At 43.2% G+C, this 19,439-nt stretch overlaps 1 protein-coding gene across 2 annotated transcripts in view; it reads right to left on the bottom strand.

Annotated features, from left to right (window-relative positions):
• RGL3 (ral guanine nucleotide dissociation stimulator like 3) overlaps positions 1-19,110 on the bottom strand; it is a 33,968-nt gene extending 14,858 nt beyond the window's left edge. Inside the window, exons 1-10 of one of the 2 annotated variants that reach the window (XM_075859067.1) lie at positions 18,989-19,110; positions 12,142-12,240; positions 7,662-7,858; positions 6,199-6,273; positions 5,372-5,553; positions 4,992-5,107; positions 4,474-4,689; positions 3,172-3,275; positions 2,107-2,191; positions 1,313-1,396 (exon numbers count right to left, since the gene is read on the bottom strand). In XM_075859067.1, coding sequence (XP_075715182.1) covers positions 1,313-1,396; positions 2,107-2,191; positions 3,172-3,275; positions 4,474-4,689; positions 4,992-5,107; positions 5,372-5,553; positions 6,199-6,273; positions 7,662-7,858; positions 12,142-12,240; positions 18,989-19,105 — 1,275 coding nt within the window. In that variant the 5' untranslated portion in view covers positions 19,106-19,110. Of the gene's footprint in view, positions 1-1,312; positions 1,397-2,106; positions 2,192-3,171; positions 3,276-4,473; positions 4,690-4,991; positions 5,108-5,371; positions 5,554-6,198; positions 6,274-7,661; positions 7,859-12,141; positions 12,241-15,419; positions 16,259-18,988 lie in introns of those variants that run through there. The other variant, XM_075859068.1, reaches the window with a different exon arrangement.
• Between the last annotated feature and the right edge of the window lie 329 nt (positions 19,111-19,439).

Below are 19,439 nucleotides of genomic sequence, written 5' to 3'. Positions count from 1 at the left end.
TCCATCTCTCCCCTACTTATTAACATACATTTGGTAGGTTAGCAGGATTGTAGGATCAGACAAGACAGGGTTTGTTTGTAGTCTCTCAGCTTGGAGACGCATACGTCAGTTTAGGAGCTGTAGATCTAATACGGAAGCAAATTTTTAATCAAGAGCCTTTACAACGTTGCTTCATTTTAGAGGCAATGGAACAATAAAAAAAGACATGGTTGCGAAGGTGGACATAGCCTTTAAAGAGCATTTAACCCTAAAGTCGGAAAAATTCACAGTACATATAAGTCCATGTTCATAAAAAAAATAATTATTCAAATATTTCCTAGTTATCTCGGTTTCTGGTAACGGTGGGTGGCAATTAATATGGCCATACCATTACCCATCTTTCCCTCAATCCTAAATGACAAAATTGCTTAGGTATTCAGTGATGTGTCTCCTGCTCCTCTATTGCTGCATATCTAAGTTAGGCAAACAGGAAATGGAGGCCATATTGGTGGCCAAATATACCTAAAGCTGACCATACGCTAGATATTGACTTGACTGTTCCTGCCTTTTCATGACACGAACCAGCGTAACAGATGCCGTTATAAGACATATAGAGGGGGAGGGGTACTCTGTTCAGGATCCTCATCTCTTGGCCAGAGCAGAGAGCGCCTTTCTCTCTCTGGAGGACCTGTCCTGCATTACACAGACAACTCAATGATATGAATGGACACTGTGTAATACTTCATTTCTCCTGTGGAGGCGCTGCAGGGAAATTTAACACTTAGTGCCAGGTTTCCCCACAGATTACAACTCATCGCTGGGGGTCCCAACAGGGGGACACTTTGTGATCTGCTCCTTGACAAGGGACCCGTCTAACAAGTAGGGATTGTCCAAAGCGGAGAACCCCTTAAACTTATCTGCTTTGTTTCTCAGCTGCTGCTATGAGAAGTATGGACATTAAATTTTCTCATGGTCCACGGAATTTCTAACCCACACGTGCACGTGAAAAAGAGAGAATTAGAGTGCAAGCTCCTGGGCTCAGGAACATGTTAGATTTCTCTTTCTTTTTTCAGAATCTTAGTACAGAAATTATGATAGTCCAGCATCATGTGGCCCTGGGTGTGGCGGACTATTGGAACCTTATACAATTTACTGACACAGGTGTAATTTTTAATGTGCAGCTGCCCTGTGTGAACTTTGGCTCTCTCACAGGGCATATAAAGCTGTCGCTAAGAGTTAATATTATACAACAAGACTAGTTACTAATTTCCATGTCACACCAGAATTGAACAGCAGCCAACCGTGTAAGAGCTGTGTTATTTCTCCGACCTACCGTGGAGCGGACCTGCGACGCTGACCTCTGAAGTGGGCGGGGCTCATTACGTGCACTGTTTGTCCTGCGAAGCGGTATCTCATCCTGTTGTAAAAAGTGAGGAAAGAAAACATGAGAAGAATAATTTACTGTGTATATATATATATATATAGATAAACTCTCCGGCCGACTTCTCCCCTCCAGTGCTGATCTATGACTGGTGAGACTGGCACAGGGAGTAAAGGATACATTTAACTGGCTGCTGATTGGCCAATGAATACTATTGACTTATATCAGAGTTTGCCAGTGCTCTGTTTTTTTTAATAAAAGGACATCCAATAGACTATGCTGTACCAGAGCACTGAAGAAGCTCATTATAAATATATGAGATCCGTCAGGATCCATCCAAAAAATGTTTATGTCACAGCTCTGTTATGAATGAAACCATAATGGTAGAGTGAATATTGCCTAAGTGGATTTGCATGGGCAAACCTGAGAAACACATTAGATAGTCGGTCGGTCCCACTGAAATCGAAGAGTTCGGCCAATATTAGTCCACTTTGTATGACCACCTTTAGAGTGAATTGAATAAATAATTGCGACGGGTTCAGCTATTCTAACACTCTATGCGGCCACTCATGTGTTGAGTCCGCCTGAACTAGCTAGTTGCAATACCAAACACAGCCCATGAGAGGCGCTATTCCTGGGGGAAAAAACACAGATCCTCTATTTAGCCTCAGACAACCCTTTAATGCAGCTTAGGCAATGAATCGTAAAAGCCGTAGCCATCTGTATATATGTATATATAGATTTACCTTGGTCAAGATTTCCCGGCTGATCTCGTGGTTATTTTCATCTGAGAAAATGGCTGATAATTTGTGAAAGATGTTCAGATTGTCTCTGCAGGAGAGAAGGAATGGATTACAGATGAGCAAAAAGGACTCTACCTCAAAGGCAGTCTCGGTCCCTTTAAGTCGAAAATGACGTCTTAAAGGAAAACTCCAGTCCGAAATCAATATTAAGAAGTGTTTGTATGTGTTCCTCCCCTGTACATTGTAAAGGCTTTGTGCTCTTTGTACAGTATTTGCTGTTACAGTATGGTTTCTACAATGTAGCAGCTTGTGGATCTCTTTGACACCTATATTCCAACAGTAACAAATGTGTCAGACTCCTCCCACTTACGTCACACAGTCATGTGACAACTTAACTCTCCTAGAGGGGGGAAGATCTGCACAAACTTAGAAAGGGGGCTTTAACCAGCTGGAGGCTTTGGTGAATCTGCAACTAACCTAATCGTACTTGGATCTTTACCGAATCATTGTCTTAAAGTGCAGGTAGTGCCTAATGGTTCTCTATAGATGCAGTCCTAAAAACATGTCTACTGCTTCTTTAAGAAATAAAAAGTGGGAAGCTTCTACAGTTGTTTTCCCATGGCAACACTTCCATCCCCTTGCTCTGGCAGCTCAGTGTTGCCATAAGGACACTGGGACTCTAGCACAGAAAAATTGCACAGCAATTTCCCATAGCAACCAATCAAATGCTGTCATTTTTCTAGCAAAGTAGAATCTGATTGGTTTCTGAGATCTAGCCTCCCTTAATCACTAGAGAAGAGGGGCAGGAAGTGTTGACATGGGGAAACCGGCGCAGAAGTTGTTGCAAATGTCATGGTCTGTAAAATCCACTGCGTATAACTCAGTATATTTTACATTTTTTTTTATCTCTTTATTTATTAATGTGTTTTTAGATAGAACTTGTTGGAATTCTTCTCTAATTCTGTAAATTATAGTTATCCATGCTGGAGGGTTAATTCATATAAATTCACTTTAATCTTAGTAAGTGCACACTCAGCAATGTATAAGTGGCAGTGCCCCAGTAATTACCTGCTCACTGCCGCCCATGTTCTCTTCAAGCGGTAGATCGAATTTGACTGAAGGGCCGACAATATGGCTCTAAGTGAGGAGAAGTTACGTAGAAATCTGCAGTACTGGAAAAGAAAAGACTCCATGTCACATAGCTCCTCCCTCCTGTCTGTGTCACTATGTGCTGAGAGGAGACTCCATGTCACATAGCTCCTCCCTCCTGTCTGTGTCACTATGTGCTGAGAGGAGACTCCATGTCACATAGCTCCTCCCTCCTGTCTGTGTCACCCTGTGCTGAGAAGAGACTCCATGTGACATAGCTCCTCCCTCCTGTCTGTGTCACCATGTGCTGAGAAGAGACTCCATGTCACATAGCTCCTCCCTCCTGTCTGTGTCACCCTGTGGTGGGAGGAGCAATTCCATGTCACATAGATCCTCCCTCCTGTCTGTGTCTCCCTGTGGTGGGATGGACAGACTCATGACACATAGTTTCTCCCTCTTGTCTGTGTCACGCTGTGCTGGGAGGAGACTCCATGTCACATAGCTCCTCCCTCCTGTCTGTAACCCTGTTGTGGGAGGAGTAGACTCCATGTCATATAGCTCCTCCCTCCTGTCTGTGTCACCCTGTGGTGGGAGGAGCAATTCCATGTCACATAGCTCCTCCCTCCTGTCTGCGTCACTCTGTGGTGGGAGGAGCAATTCCATGTTACATAGCTCCTCCCTCCTGTCTGTGTCACCCTGTGGTGGGAGGGACAGAATCATGCCACATAGTTTCTCCCTCTTGTCTATGTCACCCTGTGGTGGGAGGAGCAGATGCCATGTCACATAGCTCCTCCCTTCTCTCTATGTCACCCTGTGGTGGGAGGAGAATAATATGTCACATAGCTCCACCCTCATGTCTCTGTCATCCTGTGGTGGGAGGAGCAGAATATGTCACATAGCGCCTCCTTCCTGACTGTGCCCCCCTGTGTTGGGAGAAACAGACCTCATGTCAGATAGCTCATCCCTCCTGACTGTGCCCCCCTGTGGTGGGAGTAACAGACCTCATGTCACATAGCTCCTCCCTCCTGACTGTGCCCCTCTGTGGTGGGAGAAACAGACCCCATGTCACATAGCTCCTCCCTCCTGACTGTGCCCCCCTGTGGTGGGAGGAGCAGAATATGTCACATAGCTCCTCCCTCCTGACTGTGCCCCCCTGTGGTGGGAGGAGCAGAATATGTCACATAGCTCCTCCATCCTGACTGTGCCCCCCTGTGGTGGGAGGAGCAGAATATGTCACATAGCTCCTTTCATGTCACCCTGTTCCTTGTACATTGGTCACACCTGTGCGATACAGATCCACTTCTCCAGCACTTTCACTCTCATCTGTGGCTTCATCTGGATGTCGCTCAGGACGGACGCGGTCACACAGGCTGTTACTGCATTGAACTGGGCTACGGTGGCTCGGACGCTTGGTGCAACATGTCTGTTCTCCTTTTTGTCACGTTGAGACCAAATACTCCCAAGACAATGACAAGACTGCAACTTCTGGAACAGATCCTGGAGAAAGATAAGGGATGAGCTGTTATATAAGATAATTCCTATGTATGAGCCCTAAGGTCTCTAACAATCAGTGAGGGATCCCATATCTTTCTCTACGGAGAATGGCATATGTACATTTAAAGATTTTTCTTTTATAAAGTTTATTAAAATACTTTGTAATATAAGACCAGCACTAAATAAGCCTCTAAGGGCAAAATTTGTGGCCAATTCGGTTTGACCATGTCGTGATTTGCCCATCTACAAGTATGCTGTATGTAAACAACTCATGTAGCGGTAATACGCATATAGTATGTACTTACCACATCTATCAATGTAAGTTGTTCTGCCACTTCCTGGGGTTGGTATGATAATAAAGATGTGGCATTTCCGGAGGTGTTACAGTCGCCCTCTGCTGGTCGAGTGATAGATCTCCAATCTGAATAAGTAGAAAAAGTCAGTATTATAGAAGAGATTCTGACATTGGGGGCATAGCTATAGGGGGTGCAGAAGTAGCAGTCGCACCCAGGCCCTAGAGCCTGAGGAGGCCCAAATTCCCCTCAGCCACATAAGAAGACACCATTATTACAAATGATATATGGTAGGTGGGGGCCCTGTTATAGATTTTGAATTGGGGCCCAGGATCTTCAAGTTACGCCTCTGTCTGAGATATATGAATTTTGTATTAGGAGGTTGGTCTCACCTTTTGGTGAAGAATCCTGATCTCCTTCTTCTTCTAAGCTCTTTATGAGGCGAAGGAGCTGGCTGGGGTTTTCCCGACTGTCTTGACTTAGGTAAGAGGAGATGAACTGCAAACACTGTGGAGAATCTCGGAAGTCTTGAGGGTGTCTTTCTAACCAGGTCTGGAGGACACCACGTACCACTCTAAGATGAAGGGAACACAACTTTCTCATTTGGTTATTTTGTTTTTTTCCCGGTCAATTTCTAAAATGTACCTCTGACCTTCCTGTGCTCCTGAACCAATATGAAGCTTAGTTGTGCTCCAGACTCCACCTGGCTTCAGTTTCTGGGACAAGAAATAGCTTTTTTGACATCTACAAGCTGAACCCGGACCTGATTATAGGGAAGGCACATAGGGTACCACCACCTTGGGACCGAGCGGAGCTCTACCACCCACCTTCCCTGACGGCTGTCCAGTGATCTAATCCAGTTGAGAAGAAATTTATAGGTGGCCATGCTCTCTATGTTGAAGTCTAGGGGGGTCACTGACTCATCTGTTTCATAACTCAGGTGGGATCCAGGTCCAAGTGGTGGGACAGGGCCTCCTACCAAATTTTTTGCCAAGTGGCCTCTTCAACCTTAATTCAGCCCTGGCTTGAATGGTTTGTGCCTGAAGTGTTTTGGGTAAGGCAGACCCTTTGAGCTTGAGGATCGTTAGTGATCGCTATGATGTTAGGAGATAATTTTAGGGTGCATTACCCCATTAGGAAAACTCCCAAACTTTTCCTACAGGTAAAAATTGACGAAACCTTGTGTGGTATAAGTGTACAAAATATATGTGCCACTCACCTCTGGACAGATAGAGTGTCTGGGACTGGACTGCCAAGCGTTGCAGGTTCCTTGTCACCAACCTTTTCAAGACGCCTAAAGAAGAAATTATTCAGATTAAATTTTCTAAAATATACGTGGACAATGGTTCCCTTAGGATACAATATCACGTTTTTCACTAATCTAAAATTGAAGATAAGAGCAGCACAGTAAGCCTAGACCTCACACGGGTCGATTGGTTGCCAGCCTCCAGGAATCCGACTTGTGAATCCCTCAAATGTAAACGAATCAAAGAGAAGAGGCAGCACTCCAGATGGAAGATGTCAAAAAGCTGCCAACCTTTTCACATATGGGTGAATAAAAAACGCTTTTTGATATCTTCCATCTGGAGTGCTGCCTCTTCTCTTTGATACGTTTTTCCACTAAGGCAGTGTTGATACACAAGAAGACCCAATGCGTTTCACCAATCTGTCAAGATCTAGAGATGGGTAATCCACCCAAGTAGCCAATTTGGCCAATCTGCCAGCCATTAATTCACATTGATTCAAAGCAAATACCAACACTGCAATTGGTTCTGCCCAATGTATATATATGGCGGGTGGATCACAAAATTGGATTTATAAATCTAAGAAACTCGAATTGGGAAGTGGGATTAGGTCCAAGTCAAGGGTAAAATACTTGATACAAAACCATTAGGGGTAGTGTTCTGTGGTTCATGCAAAGACATATAGAAACCACTAGGTGGATCTGATTGGCCCACAAGATTCTAGGGGGTCAGATTCTGACACAATAATGGGCCTCAAACGTACAGTTGGACAACCCCATTTGGAGCTAACTTTGGAGCCCATCACCTGCCCCTATGGTCAATTTCTTCTGGGTTGGTTTACAAATAACCTATTGGACCTTATTGACTATACTATGATGCAAGTGGACCAGCACATGATCTGTATAGACGGAGGGTGGCCCCTCAGTATAATTTTTTTGGGTGGGTTCAAGGAACCACAGTCCAACACTGATAAGGTGTGAATGATCCTTACTGACAACCTTCTTGGTGTTTAGCTAGGTAACCAGGTGCCAAGTCTCAGTTGACGGGCCTACTAGCAAAAATATCACAACTGGGTAGGGCAAACCTGTAAATATGTGGGATTTATGGAAAATACTTCTGCTTTCTGTGGCCTCCATCTTTGTAGAACTTTAACAATAAGTCAGAATGGTGAAGGAGGGAAGAGAGGTTGGGATCATACGTGATATAGTACCCTAGCCGGTACTTCTCGTCTTTTTGGTGCTCATCTTTATTTATCTATATTGTTATCCTTATACAATGTTGTTATGATGTCACTTGGATTTACCCAACCTACCCAATGACAGAGAATTAAGAAGACAATATAAAAAATGATATGGATGCAAGAAGGACATCTCAGGTAAGATAAGAAGGACTAAGAAAAATGTCCTGAGAAAAAAAGAACAGTCTTTTTTGCCATCACCTGTCTAATAGAAGCTCCAGGACCTTTTCAGGTGAGGTAAAGGCACGGTAGGTGGTCAAGAAGGTTGGCACATAGCCCAGATCACTTCCCTGATACTCCACCAGGAGGTTCTCCACCAGCTTCTCTAAAGTCCCAGCACGGAGGCTGCGGACCTTACACGTCTTATAATGGACATAACCAGGAGATGATGGGATGTCCTAAGGGCAATTGGAGTAGGTTAAACAAGTAGAAAATGAGCCAACAGGTCAAGACAGGAGAACAAAAACAATTTAAAATTAAGAAGATAGGCTGAGATCTATAAACTTGGTATAGGTATTGATTTATGGTGCACCTCATGCTCTGGAAATGGGCCCTTAACCAGCACCAGTGGGTTCTACGGCATGTACTCTATTTAAAGAACCTCTTCATTTAAAGTTCCCTTTGTATGTAAATTCTGCCAGTGTGAACAAAATATGTTTACCCACCACAGACGGAGTGGAGAAAAATTAGTGCGCCTCCGGAGTTATCACAAGGGTACTTCAGCATTACAAAATTTTCACTTATCAAATAAGCTCTGAAAGAGGGGTAAAAATGAACATTTACCACATATGACCCTCCCCTCTGTGACCCGGAAAAGGATCACATGACCAACTTTTCTCTAACGATGACGCCTAAGAAACAGATAGTTTTTCCGAAATTTTAACCAACTAGATCAACTTTAATTGTTCAGATGGTGTCATGTAAAGGGGGCCTGTCCAGATGACATGTACCCTTTAAGAAATAGTGGCGTATTTTTGCTGTCATCTTATGGACACTTTGATCTAATGGAACCTGTCCTGTTGATAATCTGAAATCAGCAATGAATGCATGTGCTGGGTTTTACTTTTGGGATTGTTAAATAACTTGGAATGTTTCTCGGAACAAGTATCTTGGAGGAATTATCTGCAGGATATTAGAGTAGACGTGGCTACCGAGGCCCTTGCCCCAGTTGCAGAATATAAATTGGCCCCCACCTCGTTTTAAAAAAATCATTCATGACCTATTGATTAATCCAGCAGATAATGGCCGGTATACTTACCCTCCTCACTCCTGTCTCCTCTATAGCTCCGGGCGCTGGACGGTGTCAAGGCCCAGTGCAGTAGCGCTCAGAGCTGAAAAGGATCTAGGAGCGAGCTCAGTATGGTCTGGGCTATGAATTTTTGTTTTTGTCTGGTCTGGGGTCTAAATTAAAGGGGTTTTCCCATAATCAATATTTATCACCTATCCACAGGATAGGTGATAAATATCTGATCGATGGGGTCCGACCGCTGGGACTCCTACCGATCACGAGAATGGATTACTATGCCGTTCCTGGGAGCCCCATAGGAATAGAACGGCAGTGCGCATGCTCGACCATTTATCTCTATGGGGCTGCCAAGAGCTATATTCGGCACCCCCATAGAAATTAATATAGCAGTGGCCAAGCATGCGCAGTAACGCTACATTCCTATGGGGCTCCCTGGAATGGATCGGTGGGGGTACCAGCGGTGGTCTGGCATCTGAATTAATTTAGGGGCTCTGGGGTCTGAATTAATATAGGGCTCTGGTCCGGGGTTTGAAATAACTTTGAGTTCTGGTCTGGGGTCTGAATTTATTTAGCTGTCTAGTCTGGGGTTGAGTCTGAATAAATTTGGGGGTCAGGTCTTGATTTATTTGGGGATCTGGGCTGCTGTCTGAGTTCTGGATTAATTTTTGGGTCTAAATTTATTGTGGGGTCTGGTATAGTGTAGTATTTATGCTTTACTGTCAGATATATATTTTATATGTTCATTTACATGTTATGGGGAAGGGGGACAATATTAGGTATGGGGGGGTTGCCACACTAAATCTTTGCCCCCGGTCGAAGGAAAGCCTAGCTGCACCTCTGATTATCTATTAGGGTATGTTCACACGGCTTATTTTCAGGCGGTTTTCATTCCGCTACTCCTCCAAACATCTGCCCATGGATTTCGAAAAGGAAAAACGGCGTTTCGTTCCGACGTAGCTTTTTTTACGCATCTGTTTGTAGAAACAGTGCATAAAAAAAACGCCCTGTAAATAGAAGTGCAGGTCACTTCTTGAGCCATTTTTGGAGCCGTTTTTCATTGTCTCGATAGAAAAACAGCTCCAAAAACGTACGTAAAAAACGCATCAAAAAACGCTTTTCCCCTGAAAACAGCTCCGTATTTTACAGCCGTTTTTAGTTTGCCGTGTGAACATACCCTTATAAGTTTCTTGACATCTACAGAGAGTCTGTGGGCAGGGAAAACTACTGGATGCTATAAAATGAGGACATTTTCACTTTTCCTTAATAAGATTTATTACACAGTTCCATGAATTCACATTAACTGCTGATTTATGCAAAAATAATTACAGGTTTGTATTAAGGAAGTGAAAGTGGGTGACAAGTGTTGGGATAATAAGGAGGAATGAAGGCCGGAGGGAGGAGGAACCACAGCGGTGGTGGATGGAAGAACAGATAAAAGTCAGGAAAGACCAGAAAAGCAGAATAAATGTGAGCAGGGGGGGATCAGGTATCACTTATAGTAATGAGATAAAAAATAAAAAAACAGAAATGAGGGGTGCCCGTTTTTCATTGACACATTGATGTGAGCTGTTTATGGATCCTGGGTGAAATCAAGAGAGAATAAACCACTCATTTAAAGAGGCAGTACAAGTTTTGAAAAACATAGCAGCTTTCTTCTAAAAACAGTGCCACACCTATCCAAGGTTTGCGTCTGGTATTGCAGCTCAGCTACATTAAACTGAATGGAATTGAGATGCAATACCACACACAACCTCCGGACAGGTGTGGTGCTGTTTTTGGAAGAAATCAGCCATGTTTTTCTAATCCTGTACAAACTCCTTAATCTCATATATATATAGTAAAAATGCCTTTAATCCGGCATTCAGTCCAGCAAAAAGTCAACTGAGTTTTACATATGTTTCTTTTCCCATCCGATAATCCAGAATATCTATTAATCCAGCACGTATCGGGTGTGATTATAGCTGGAATTTGCATTGTGCATATAAATCTTAATTTAAGGCCAGGTTCACATGAACAAGTGCAAATTCGTACGTGAAAAACGGCTGGTTTTCACGTCCGAGTGGGTCCGTGCGGCTCCGTTTTCACAGATCACCATAGACTTGAGTGTATCAAAGGATCTGTGAAAACGGTAGAAAATAGGACACGTTCTATTTTTCAACGTACCCTTCACACGGTCCGTTGAAACAACGGCCGTGTGAACGGCCCCATTGAAATACATGTGTCCGTGTGACGGCCGTTGTTTTAACAGCCGTCACACTGACGTACACTACAGTCGTCTGAATTCGGCCTTAGGTTAAGAGCCAATTTAAACCAACCAAATATTTCCGGTCATTGCCAGTTCTGTTTGATCTCCGGGTCATGTATGCCTCAGACGACTTTTGCCCGGATCCGGCACATCTGGGTTTTATGTCAGGCCTAACAGCTGGATCTCCACCAGATGCCGCGTGTCACTGCCATTCATTACAGGATATATTGTATGTAGAAATGTGGACAGATGACAAGACAGAGGGCGAGGGGTGACATCACACCTGGAAGTCTCACATCATATTAGGTTTTATGTGTGTTGTGCAGATATCAAGTATATAGGGAAACAGTCAGCAGGATTAACGAAAATCGGAAAACTGTACAGGAAGGATGTACAAAAGGTGAAATGGGGTACAGACAGGATATACATGAAGCATAAAATGGTACAAACCGGATATACACGAACTATGAAATGGTACAGGCAGGATATACATGCAGTAAAATATAGTACAGGTATTATATAGGGGTATATGAGATATACCTGTGAAGTATAAAGGGTATAAAACGTGTATACATGAAAAATGAGCGGTACAGGCAGAATATGCATTAAGTATTAAGGAGTACAGACAGGATCGGGGTGCAAACACGATATACTTTAGAGATAAAGTAAATACATGAAATATGAAGGGGTTAATACAGGAAGTATAAAGGAGTGCAGAAAAGGCATACATGAAAAATAAATGGTATATGCAAAATACGCAAGTATAAGTGAATACAGGTAGAATATACATGAAGCATAGAGGTGTACAGAAAGGGTATACAGAAAGTAAAAAAGGGGTACAGGCTGGAAGAATATACATGAATTACAAAAAAGTACAGGCCGGATATACATGAATTATAAAGGGGTGCAGGCCAGATATACATGAAATATAAAGGGGGTACAGGCCGGATATACAGGAATTATAAAGGGGGTACAGGCCGAATATACATGAATTATAAAGGGTACAGGCCAGATATACTTGAATTATAAAGGGGTACAGGGTGGATATACATTAATTCCAAAGGGGTACAGGCCGGATATATGAATTAGTACAGAGGGGTACAGGGAGGATATACAAGAAGAAGAGACAAACAATAAAGAGTTTAGGAATTGAATGAGAGACACGGTGCCCCCCCCCCCCCCCTTATTACCAGGAAGTCTCCGGAGGGGCTCTCTGTCCTCACTCTCCTCAGGGTCACTCCATAGATTGCTCCTTCTTCCACCTCCTCCCCCCATTCCTGCTGAGGATTCTGAGAAGGGAAGAGAACAAGTTCAGGGTGAATATCCGGCCGGAGGCTTTATTTCTATACAACCGGTCTGTCATGTCATGTTGTGTGGACAAATAATTCTATGATAGGCTTCATCCCTCCTCTGTAATAATAAGGTCTTCGTTCTCACCAGGTGATTAAACAGTTAATTCTCCTCATCTTTCCAAATCTAAAGTCACTTGTCCGGTTTGGTCAGGTCCCCCTCCTCCTCCTCCTCCTTCTGTTCTATCTCTAGGACGCCCTATTAACTCACCAGGCCCAGATGCATACACCAAATTATATATTAAATAAATCAGTCCATTCCAGGACTGAACATGCCAGACCATTCCAGGACTCAAAACACAAGTCCATTCCAGGACTCAACATGCCAGTCCATTCCAGGACTCAACACACCAGTCCATTCTAGGACTCAACACGCCAGTTAATTCCAGGACTCAACACGCCAGTCCTTACTCATGTCACCCTCTTTCTCCTCTACGCGCTCAATTCTACCATGTTTATCACCTAACCAGAGGGGGCTCCACTGATCGCTAGTACAGGGGTCCATGCTAAATACAACTCCATACAACTCTTTGTGGGTTATGGAAACAGCCGAGTAAAAGCACTCACTAAAACTCTTTCTCACTGTGTAAATTGCTAGTGAGGAGGAATGGGACACTGAGAACCTAGGCGCTAGTGATCGGTGTGAATAGATGATACATGGAGTTTGTGTAAAAATCCTTTAAGAAAGCTCATCATATTTCCTTCACCATAAATTGTCACCTATGGCTGTCATTCATTAATAGAGTCCGTTCAGTACCCTCATCTATTAGCCTGTGGGTGTCTCTATCTCTCTGATTCTCTGGAGGACCAAGCACGTCTATATATTACATGGCTAGCTCATTGATTTTAGCAGGAACAGTGCATTGCTTCAAGTCACCTGTGGTGGCGGTACAGGAAAATTGAACATGTGCTGCCAGGTTCCCCCACAGATTACAGCTGATCACTGGGGTCCTAGCAGCAGGATACCCTGTGATCATCTTATTTTCTGTAATTCTTCTAACAAAAAAGAGTTTGTCCAAAGTGGACAACCCCTTTAAAGTAAAATGCACCACAAGCCTCATACCTCAGTGATTTCTCTAGCTGTATTCTCTTATCAACAAAATGCAGATCACAGAGTGTCTTCCTGCTGGAACCCCTGCAGTCTGTAATCTGTGGGAAAAACCAGGCAGTAAGTGTTCTTTTTCTCTGCAGCGCCGCCACAGGAGAAATTAAGTATTACACAGTACCTGTTCATATCAATGTGTTATCTGTGTAATACAGGACAAGACAGGTCCTCCAGAGAGAGAAACGCTCTTTGTAACTGCTCTCCAACCTGGCCAAGGTATGAGGGTCCTGAATGGGGGAGCCCCCCTATTAACTCAGAATTCCCTAAAAGGGTGTATGAAATGGGATTTCCTAACTAGATAACCCCTTTAGAGTGAAACTTCCTATGAGACGGTTCACTTTAAATAGAGATACATGATATCCTTAGAGCGTTAAGGCAGATGTCCGTGTCTAAACACCACTTTAGAATTTATATACAGATATAATCTACATAAATAATTGAATCACGATGTCTAAACATTACATTACTTCTATTACAAGTATTTTATTCCAGAGCTGCATTCACCATTATGAAAGTTGTAATTGGAAACAGCCTGCAAGCTTGTTGTCAGACGCACAAGCTTTTCTCCTAGGGAGACGTTAGTTTTTTACTACATCAGGTTACTGTACAGTTTCTGGTGAAAAGACAACACTTCCCAGTAGTGAGAGATTTCAGCTCTGAAGCCTGCAGAATTGTGAACCACAATACAGACTGTAACTCAGGATAATCATAATGTACAGCCCCCAAAACTTGAATTCTGGGGTTCCTTGAGCTGTATCTGCTATTCACCTAATTTGAACGATGAGGTCAAGTCTCAGGTGAGGGCCCTGCTTGTCAGGGACTTTTGAGGAGTGCTGCAGACATGCAGGGGTGTAACTATATGGGGAGGAGAGGTAGCAGTTGCGCCTGGGCCATGGAGCCTGAGGGGGTCCAAAGGCCTTACTGCCACATAAGAAGACACCAGTGTTATAAATGGTACATAGTGGGTGGTTATAGATTTTGCAATGGGGCCCAGGAGCTTCAAGTTCCCCCATTATGGTGGAAGAAAATGACAGCGCCCTAAAACTCAAGTTCTGGGGGCTGCACAGTGGGCACTCTAAGTGTATGTAAGTTTAACTCTTTAGGGATATCATGAAGGTGTCCCTCTGTAACGTGCACTTGTCTTATGACAAGTGAACTTTAAGGAACAACCTAAAGGAAAAGCGCTTTCTTTGGTAAAAAATGTTCCTAATATCAATACTTAATCCAGGAAACATTATCAGATTTATAGATGATGATCCAGCCGATCCGAGATCTGTGGGGGCTGGGACCGTGGCTCCACTAAGGCCATACAAGGTATACATCCTCAGGGGCAGGATTGTAATGGGATCTCATTCCACTTCATCATGGATGTTGTGGACATAAACGGGTTCCCCTCTGCAGTCCCTGAAATGTCGGCATAGAGGGGAACCATTCAGAGGGATACACCACCAGTCTTTCATTTATGGTGGACACACAAGTTTCTCCTGCCCAAGGATGGTTTGTGGTGGTGTGTGTAAGCACAAAAAAGGTGCCCCATCGTTATATTTGTTGTGTGGCCCCGATTCCTCAATGTACACCCCGACTACAGCAATGAATAAGCAGTGATTTCACAGTAGATAAATTATACACAAAAATCCACAATTATACACATATTGTTAGTTAACATGATAGCAAAGAACTAAAAAACAGAATTAGATATAAAATCGATAATAGCCCTATCTCCTCCATATTTGACCACTGGAGAACCGTTCCACCAGTCGGCAACTTAACAGGACATGATTCAAAAATGTTTTCGGTCGCCTGCCATTATGGCCAATATCAATTTCCTGTGCAGGCCAATGTAAACCGGCAATCATGCCATAGGACTATATCGATATGAATCTCATCTGAGATTATATACTTCATTTATAGAAGAAAAAAAAAGGAAAAATAAGTTAAAAGCCATCCAGCGCTAGCTCTGAGGGCCACCATCTATTCATACAGAATACCAAAGTGATAAAACGCTACACTGTACCATAGTGATCTCCTTGCCCATGGCACGAGTGGGCTTTGTCCCGGGAAATTGCTCTTCGTCTGACATTTGGGTTTTTAATATCTCCTTTCGGACGTAACGTCACAACAAGAGACACAAAGTATAAGAATATGGTGTCACCTGCCCTGGTGGAGCCATCCTGGCAGTTAAGGAAAGATTGGGAAGGGGTGGGGGATATGAGACAGGTTTAGATCAGACAAACAAGAAGAGACGGCCAGAGATGACAGGTCGAAGCGAGACCACACAAACTGTAGAGCAAGATAGTAAATCCACTTCTCCTCTGTAGTTCAAAAATTAATCCTATGGAAATTTTTGGCTAATGATTATTGATCCCACACAATATTATACTCCTTTGTAGACTCTTCTTGCCAGAGATATCACCACCCATAAATCCAGGTTAGTTCGAGAAGAAGATGTCTAGGAGAAGACACAACTGATCCTTCTTGACCTCACATAATGTCTATGGATCCCATGATCTCCAAACTGATCCTTGTCTGTATCCAAAGACTAGATCCTTGCATTGCCTCTGATACTAAGCAGTTCCTCCATGTCTACTTTCGTTAGTGTCACTTGCTAATTGTCTTCTCTTCTCTATTCTTCCGTCACGTTGACTTTTCCTGGTCTTGTTTTTTTTTTTTTTTGTCTTCTGAATGATCCGTATTCTCCGCAGTCTTCCAGATTGCACCTGTATTCCAACCTTTGTCTTTCGCAATGTCTCCAGCAGAAAACTTCTACAATACTTTTTCTCTCTCGCTTTCTTGCTGCCCTTGACGTCCCCTCTCTCCTTAGCTGTGGTCAGCCTTGTTGTGGAAAGTTTCTTTCTTTTGAAATCCTCAGACTGATATCATCAAGGGATTAAATCCCAGCCCTCCAGAGAAAGAGAGAAGGGAGGAGAATGGGGAGGAGAGAACTGGGAAGTTGGGAGGAGAGAGTAGAGGAGAACATAGGGGTAGTAGATAAGGAAGGGAGAAGAAGGGAGATCATAGACAACGCTGGGGGATCCTGAGAGCGGAGCAGAGGGAAACTAGTTATGGACAGGAGGACATAGGATATCATAGGAGGGTAGAGGAAGAGGACAGAGGAGACGTAGCAAGGAAAGAGAGAAGGAGGACGGTGCTTCTCTCATATCACAAAGTTCACTACAAGGTTACAGAGTTCTAGTGGAATAGTTAACTCTAAACACACGTAATGTGGGGGAGGGTGCGGAGACGATAATAATAACCTATTATTACCTTAATTTGTGAGTGCATAATATATACGTGTGTGTATAAAAATTTCACATATGTATTCCTTTAATCTGCCGCAGAACTGCAATATAATGCAGAATTTCATAAAAAGAGAAGCAGTCCAGTAATCCAGTATATCTGATAATTCTCCACCTATCAGGTCCCATTGATGCCGGATTAAAGGAATTTTATTGTAGATATATATTAACATTATTATCATTATTGATGCCAATAATACTCATGCATAACATTTATAGTTCCTGTGTTGTAGCTATATGTACCATGGTGCTAAGGCGCTGACAAGGGTTTTGGAACTTGTAGTACCACCACATTCAGGATCAGAAAACAAGCTAATGTGCATAAGGGCCTGCCGACTGTCCCCTGGTGGCAGAAGTCAGCATGCCTATCCCATGAGTGGTCTCTGACAGCAGCGTGTCTTCCTCTCCCCATAACTGACAGCTATTTAATGTGTATGACTGGCTTAAAGAGGTCCTTAGGATAGGCCATCAATATAAGATTGATGGAGTTCGACTCCCGAAACTCCCGATAATCAGCTGTGAAGGGGCACCTCATTGTTTACCAGGGACAGCGCCGTACATTTTGTAGTGGCTGTGCTTGGTACTGCAGCTCTCCGCATATCCGTCCGATTCAAGTGAATGGACCCCCACCTATCTAATGCCTGTCAACACCCCAGAAAACCCATTTAAGATGTTGTCTCTTTGCGGCTTTACACGGTTTTATAGTATGCCGATCCCTGTCAGCCAATCAGAATTGCCAAAAGGGCTTACATTTTTTCTCATTCTAGCTGAAGCTTTCTAAGTGCCTCTGAATGGCCAAAAGGGCTCAGGGGCAACAATTTACAGTGTGTTCAATCCTTAGTCCCACCAATCAGGGGATCAGAGAGACATTTAATGGAGGTGCCCACCAGCATTTCTTCAGTAAGCCATCCGATAAACATCCTAAAATAAAATGGTCATCTCCTTTATTTGTAACTGAGTTTATCATGACCACCAACAACATACCCGTCCCCGCAAAAAAAAACAACAGCAACAATCCAACATCTTAAAAAGGACATATCACTTCTTCTGTACCACTGGAGATATGATGGCTGCTATTGTGATTGATGACGTCCGAATTCTGCTCTATTTTATGTATACACAAGAATCTCATCCTATTTGTTGCCAAAACACGGAAATTCAAAGCAAAACCAAAGTCACACTGTGAATAAATGTACTGTACAGATCATACAGACCAGCCAGGCATGACGGCAGACTCATATCAATGGTGGCTGGGGGTGATAAGCGTCTCTGGGGCAGGAGTACTGATGTGCACAGAGATACCTGTACTCCTCTAATGGGAGTACTTGTATGAGTCTAATGGGAGTATTCATACGGCTATGATTAGAGTCGGTTTCAATAGCTGTATTTTATTACTTGCTATTAATATGGCATCAAGATATTCCGAGGCGCTGTACACAGATTATAGTTAATAACATCCGTCCCTGTACCCAAGGGCTCACAATCTTACTATCTCTCACACACACACATAGTAAGGCAATTAAAGGGCTTGTCTAGTTAAGGCAACCATTATTGCCATTACAACCATTATTTTAGGACACATGGCCTTTAACATATCACGCGGTGTCTTTTGCCCACCCTGATCTCCCACAGGTTTGTACCTATTAGGGCCTCCAGTAGATGCCCTTGTCTAAATATGTCTGTCATTATGCCATATCCTCTTTAGTGTATATTTCATATTACCCTACCTTAAAGTTGCCCATGTATTGGACCAGTGCCATGAGGGAGCCGAGAACTGAACCATGCATGATCATCTTTTTATTGCTTGCAACCCTTCAAAAAGTCTCTAAATTCTTCTTGATCCTTCAACCCCAACTGAGCCAGTGTCCTTTTTAGCACAGAGGACTTTAGTGTGGAAAAAGACTAATCATTCATAGGAGTCAGTAAGAATTGGAGATCCAATATGCTGACGGCACATCTGTATGTCTCAGAACAGATGGTGTCTCAAGTGTTGGAAGGGCTTCTTACCACATATGACCTTCAGGACAACGTTCAACTAGATGTGTGCAACACACTGTAGACTTATTGAAGGAACCATTGCAATACAACTATGAACCTAATGGGTAGAGTAGTGTCTGTGATACTCTTGGCAAGTTTGCCACAATTCTCCATAACATCATGGACTGGTCAACTCATAAATTGGCTAACATACTGGTACTTCTAGTTAGGGTTGCGTGCAGCAAGTACTTGACTATGACTATGGAAGGTACACAACTTTAATTACAATGCTGAGAAACTAGACATTCACCTTGTATCTGGAATCTTCATCATCATTTGTGAGGCAGCGATACGCTTGTAAGACAATCCCCCAACTCATGTCAAGGTCCAGAGACAGACTGCTACGTGAGCCGAGATCACCAAACATTTTGGCTTTCTAGAAAAAACAGAGAGACTGCTAGTAGCTGCAGAGTCTTTGAGTACAGAATTACAGACTTACAAGGTGTCGTGCAGATACATTCCTCTTATTATCTGCTCTTAATTGTAATAAGGGATGAAGAGAGCTACCTGGTCATTCAATGGTGGAAAAAAAATTGCCGTTACTCCTGGTAATAGTTGTCTCAACACTCTCAAATGGTTCTCGAATCATCAAACAAATAAAACAGAGACCCAGCGCATGATCTCATTATTATTATCAGTTACCTTCAGGTCACTTACGAATCTTGGTTCCCCTATGAATATTATTTCTCCTCAATGTCCGG

The sequence above is a fragment of the Rhinoderma darwinii genome, chromosome 3 (assembly GCF_050947455.1).
Source record: "Rhinoderma darwinii isolate aRhiDar2 chromosome 3, aRhiDar2.hap1, whole genome shotgun sequence".
Lineage (NCBI taxonomy): Eukaryota > Metazoa > Chordata > Amphibia > Anura > Rhinodermatidae > Rhinoderma > Rhinoderma darwinii.
The sequence above is the reverse complement of the archived record's forward strand: the minus strand, read 5'-3'. Positions and strand labels throughout refer to the sequence as shown.